The sequence below is a fragment of the Malurus melanocephalus genome, unplaced genomic scaffold (assembly GCF_030028575.1).
Source record: "Malurus melanocephalus ecotype Western Australia unplaced genomic scaffold, MMel_1.1 scaffold_104, whole genome shotgun sequence".
Classification (NCBI taxonomy): Eukaryota; Metazoa; Chordata; class Aves; order Passeriformes; family Maluridae; genus Malurus; species Malurus melanocephalus.
This window is the reverse complement of record NW_026623336.1, coordinates 1,705,060-1,711,059: the sequence shown is the minus strand read 5'-3', so window position 1 is coordinate 1,711,059 and position 6,000 is coordinate 1,705,060. Positions and strand designations below refer to the sequence as shown.

At 41.8% G+C, this 6,000-nt stretch overlaps 1 protein-coding gene across 3 annotated transcripts in view; it reads right to left on the bottom strand.

Annotated features, from left to right (window-relative positions):
* FAM135B (family with sequence similarity 135 member B) overlaps positions 1-6,000 on the bottom strand; it is a 260,164-nt gene that overhangs the window by 72,533 nt on the left and 181,631 nt on the right. For all 3 annotated transcript variants that reach the window (XM_057369166.1, XM_057369165.1, XM_057369168.1), the window contains exon 4: positions 2,259-2,398. In XM_057369166.1, the coding sequence (XP_057225149.1) occupies positions 2,259-2,398 (140 nt within the window). The remainder of the gene's footprint in view (positions 1-2,258; positions 2,399-6,000) is intronic.

Below are 6,000 nucleotides of genomic sequence, written 5' to 3'. Positions count from 1 at the left end.
AAAAACAGAGAACAGAACCTTCACCCTCAACTAAGAAAAATCACCATAGCCCACAAGAGCCACAAAAAAAAAGGATTCACAGCTGTTGTGTGCTAAATAAATTAGGAGTTATGAACAGAGATGATATTTAAAACACTTCAAAATTCTCTAGGTGTCTTGCCAACACCACATTGCAAGGATTTAGTCCAACATAGGAGATTATGTGACAAAGATACAAAATTGCCTCTGAATAGTTGTGGATATGATAGTGGCACACTTCAGTCTCTCCCACWTTTATATCAGATTTGCAAAGCTGAAAAAAAACAGGCTTAGGAGCATTAAACAGAAGTGAATTATGCAAATTTGCTTAATACACACAAATTTTTAGAGACCTTTATTTTTTTTTTTTATTTGATTCTTTAGAATTTGCCTTAGGCAACTCATCTGGGAATGTTCTTCATGTTCTTCTACATGCATGAAAACCCAAAACTACATCATCATACAGAAAAAATGAGTTTCTGTGTGCAAAACCACTCTGTAAGTACAGAATTGGGCAGCTGTCCTCTTCCTGGGGGATCTCCCGTGGAAAGGCAAGTGGTGCTGCACATCAGGAGTCAAAGTGAGTTTGAGCTGTGAGAGAGAAATCTTGTGGGCTTTTTTATTATTTTCATTTTGTGAGATGAACAACTTTCCTGAATAATAATGCAAAAATCATCAGAAATCATCCCTGCTCAACACAGTGGAAACTGCTATAATTTGAAGGGAGGGATRTTTAGTCAGAGATGTTCCACAGAGAAAGGATAAAATTAATATTTGCCCAAGCATGCTGGGACATTTTCCTAACAAATATTGATAGACTTGCATTTAGTAATTTTTCACATAAGCACAAACTAACAATTCTAGGGAGGAATAAATCGATGGCACTATCTTAAAGAAAAAAAAAAAAAATCAAACCAAAACAGCAAAAAGAAAGTGGGAGAGAAAAGGAAACATGTTAAGTTAAATTAGGCTCTCAAGCTGTTTCAATTTAATCTATATATAACACATATATTTATATGCTTTGATATAGGGAAAAAAAAGAGAAGATTTTGATTAAAAAAATATCAGATAGAAAGCYATACAGAGAAGGACAGGTGAGTGTCTCTGGCCCCAGGCTGCACACACAGCAAATGATTCCTGCTGGCTCTGTAATCATGAGGCTTCTTTTTGGTAGCTGCTGACCTTGCAAAGATGCTGCTGTTGTGTCTCTTGGCACCACTGAGAGCAAGCATCAATGCCATACATTTTGTACCAGTCCCTGGGCTGGCAAAGCACAGTGGTRACACACTGGACATGCCTGAATGCCATTCCACTGTGACACTTTCTCCCCTTTCAATTTAAGATTCCACTAAAACAGTGCACTTCATTTGTTTGGAAAATTGTTCCACCTTTGTGGCTCCTGGGAACAGGAATTACTGCTGGAAGACATTGTTTTCACACCAGCATGATTAAACCAATGGTGCTCTATGAGCTGGGTGTCCCAGATGATGTTCTCACCTTGTGTGAGTGCTCCTGGTGGCAGAAGGAGGGGATGGAAAAGGGGAGAAGGGATGGACCTGTTGTAGCCGAGGTACCACAGAAAACAAAGGGGTTGTACATGGACCATAAGGAAGGGGAAGCTCCAGCTGCTCTTCCAGGCATTCCTGAAGTCAGGAGCACCAAGGACAAAGGCCTGGAGRCCTCTGAGGGGTGGAAAGGGACTGGGTAGCTGTGGAAAATTTCAGTCACAAGAGAGAGGAGGGGAAGATACTGATAGTAATGGATGGCAGTAGTAGCTGGTCCTAGACAGAAGCAGCACATTCCCAATTTTCTCAGCACAGCTGTGTAAAATGAGTGGTCCAGTGCACAAACTATGGTTGAGACATTGAGTTTCTGATATACTGATTAAGCAGTGTATGTCAACATCCTATTCTGCTGGAAAGCCAAAGYGTGTTCCCCTGTCACAGCAGACACCATGCAGAGGGTCCATTCGGCCTCGTGCAGAGGTTTATAGTRTCAGCATTCACAAACAAATAAATCACAGGTATTGATGGGTTCAGGACAGTCAGTCTCCTTCCAGGGCAGCTGCTGGTGTATTGGTCAGACAAACTGAGCCTTTCCCTCCAGCAGCTGCCTTCGTGAGACCCCTGAGAGCACACGGACCTTCACAGCTTCTGAAATGGAGACATCCATGCAATACACACATAAAATGAGGGCAATCCCAACCCTCCTGGTTTTTTGTGCATCCCAAAACAACTCACCCTTTCACCATCCAGAAGCAGGTGCACTCTGAAGTTCATTGACTCATTAAGAACGATCTCTTCATTTCTGTACAAAATCTGAAATATTCTGCTGTAAATGTTGTTTTCATGAACGCAGGCCGAGCAAAGGCTGGAATCACCTGCACAAAACACAGACAGACTCCTGGTGTGATGTCTGCAGGGAGATCATTTTTCATCCTATGATTTCAATCCAGGGTTACCTAGGTAGTGCTTGTAATTAAACACTTGTGTTCTCAATAATTAATGCTAGTGGAGCAGACTGTTGCTGTGGGTTGCAGGTTCATAAACATGATATTTAAAGAAAACAAATGTTAAACTGTAGGCAGGCTGGATTTCAAAATGAGCATACTAGATCCTCTGACAGCACTTACCCTATTAACTTTATTTCTAATAAAAGCTAAAGCATCAAATGCTTAACTGGGTGCACCCAGCACCATGAGAACTGTGGGTGTTCGCCTGTGAAGCTTCATCTTTTATCTGCAATGGGCATCTTTCAGAAAAGGGAATTTTCTTGCCATCCATTGTTCTCCCAGAAGTTACTACCTGGGAGGGGGGACAAAAGTCAATAGCAGATCTTAAGTTAAAATATAGAAATATAAAAACATTGGGGTTTTTTTTTCAAGATGCCTGTGTAATCCTTCAGGTTCTTGGCACATGTGAGAGCTGCCTGTTTGGTCCCTAAAATTGGGATAAATCTGAGGAACTCAAGAACAAAAACCATAAGCTTCTCCATGTCAAATTCAGCCAATACTTCACCTATGTGCTGATGTATCACATCATCCCAAATAAACATCATGTAAACTCAGGTGGGATTTATCCTTCTTAACTTTTAGGTGTCTCCAGTGTATGTATTTTGTTTTAGTTACAATGGAGCCTATGGAATTTAGGGCATCATTTAAAAAAAAAATATACTGGGGCAAATTTTTGCTTCAAGTCTGATGCTCATTGAGTAATTCCTCTTTCATCAAGAGGAAAAATGTGACTTGCTGAGCTGTACAAACTCACATTGGAGGCAATGTGCTACAGTGAATACCTTCCAGAGGAGCCTGAGATGACTTTTAAATGAACAACTGGGCACCAGAGTTAGGTACTTTCAAKGTGTGTCTTGGCTGGCAATCAGAATCCCCTGCTAATTCTACTTTCGTGGCCCCAGAGCCACAACTTGTTGCAAAATTTACTCAGAGCTGGTTTTGTTCCTTTACAGCATTCAGAGCTATAGGAATATGAGCTTTTGAAATAGAGTCCTTTAGCAAATGGCATTTTGGAACTCTCCTGACAAAGGGTGCTTAAAAAAGGCATATCAGAACCAGTCCKTCAGAGAGAGTCAGATCTGTGATCATCACCAGCGAGTCAGGAGGCACATGCTTTTTTAGAAAATACAGCTTTTCAGAAGGCACTGTGAGAATTTGTGCCTYTGCAGAATTGTTTTGGGTCCACAAGCTGTGGTGAGATRAAAGTCCAAGGGCTGCTGGTTTGTAAAGTTTCAAATCAGGACAGGTCTATTCTGCTTGTAACTGTACATAATTTGCAATCTTAGGTCAGTGAGTCAAGACTGAGAGGCTTGAATCTTTTATGAGGCAAAGTTTGGTTAGAGGGAATAAAAATAAAAGAACAGAAACAATGGGAAAAAAGATAAAATGAAGGGTACTAAAGACAAGTAGACAAGTGAATGGCGATTTGTCATTATAATGATTAATTTTGTGGTGCCAGTCTGCTGGAACTGTGGTAGCATGGACAAAGAAATATCTCCAAAAAAAAAAATCATATGGGACAGAACTGACTAAATGCCAACAAGACCAATACGACTTGAGTTAATTAATTAGCAGAACCATAGTGCTGTCATCCAGGCTACATTCAAATAATTTTCCTATTACTGACTTTTATCAAGCACACCCAGGAGCAGCCCAAGTATTTCATCCTGCYTTTTTCTCCCCATCACCCATCCTGCACAATAGTTGTGCATAAATCCAGGCAGCCTAGATAAATACGTATTTATTTTCATGTGCTACACCAGTTATGCTAGAATGTTTCAGCCTGACTAGTTCTTCAAAGGCATGCAGTCATATTTATTTTCATTTAAACCTCATGATATTACAGACACTGCAGAAATCATATTAGAGGTATAATGCATTCTTATTCCTAGCTGGCAGACAAAGGAAACTTTATGTTATTTGATTTGGATATTGATATACTGGCACTCTTCTCAAATGGAAAGTTTAATCTCATTTTCTTTTCAAACACACTCCTGAGCAGACCACTCCTCATGTGTAATTGCTTTAGGAGCTGGATTTGCAAGGTGGCATAAGGAGTCATTGCTCTTGTTGGAAAAGTCAAAGCCAGTGAAATGCTRCAGCATTTGGGGCTGCCTCAAATCAGAGTGAGTATGATGTCACATGGCCAAAAACCACTCAGTTTTGGGCAGAGAGATCTGCCTTTGCAGCCATCTGGCAGAGAACTACACGGATGAATGACTGATCCTCCCCTAAAGGCATCCATCCCTGACTACTGAAATGGACACAGGCAGCTTCTTCCCCTGCTAGAGATTGTCCCAAGGCTGCAGCAGGAATTTCCTCAGAGGAGAGCTTGGCAGCCTTGGCAACCWTGACAGCAATGCAGGGATCCTGCCTTTCAGAGCAAAGGGGAATGACAGCATTTCTACAGATATTGCCCTTTAGGCTGCAGCCCCAGCTGCTGCATTCTGTGGGTTAAGGTACACACAGGGACCACACAATGACTTGGTTCCTGCTCCAAACATACACTTCCTCAGTGTACTCCATGAAAACATCATCATCTCAGGAGCTTTTTCAAATTTCCCTTGTTTCCTGGGATTCCTTCTGGAACTGACGTCTCTCTAAATCCCAGGTGTGTCTGCTGACAGAAAGTGGCACTAAGGCTGTTTGTCACARCTGTCATTGTGCAGAGAGGGCTGCTGGCAGAAGACACAGCAGGTACACCCCGAGCTCGGGATACACAGCAGATGGATCCCTGTGTGCACACAAGCACCTCTGTCCTTTGGTACAGGAGAGTGTGAGAGGGAAGATTGGAATCACAGGAATTCCCACATCTCAGATGTACAAACACCTCAGCRGTCACAGGCAGGCCAGAGGAGACAGACACATGTGGAAAATGCTGGGAGCTCCCATCCCAGGTGAGACCTGGAGCTAAGACTCTACTGACCTGCATTTATTCCACAGCCTCAAAGGCTTGAGCTTTGGTGAATTCAAAAAAAAAAGGAAGTCTAATTTTGTGGTAATGAACTTTTGATCAGTAAATTTCCCTCTCAGGAGATTTATTTGTGACACGTGCAGCATTCCATAAGCTAGAAGGAATCCTGCTTTTCTGTCTCCTCTTCTTAAGGGTCTATTCCACCTACTGCTTATTGTCTTTGGATTGAATAGCTCTTCAATTTATCTGGAAAGGTGAAGAGCTCTCAGGGCTGTAAGAACCACTGCAAGTATGAAGAGGAGAGCTGTGTTCCACAGGCATTCAGTTAAGAGAATGAGAAAAACCTKTTTATGCATCCCTCTCTTACTATTCTTTCCATGCCATCCCCCATCACTCCTAGAAATCCCTTCATAAACTATTGAACAATAATGACATTTTTAAAAAGCAAGGGGAAAAAGGCTTTTTACAGCTGTGGATGCTTTCATACACAGGGCACTCGTACACACCAGTCACTCTATCATGTCCTGCTGTCCCATATTTCCCATTTTCCTCTCCA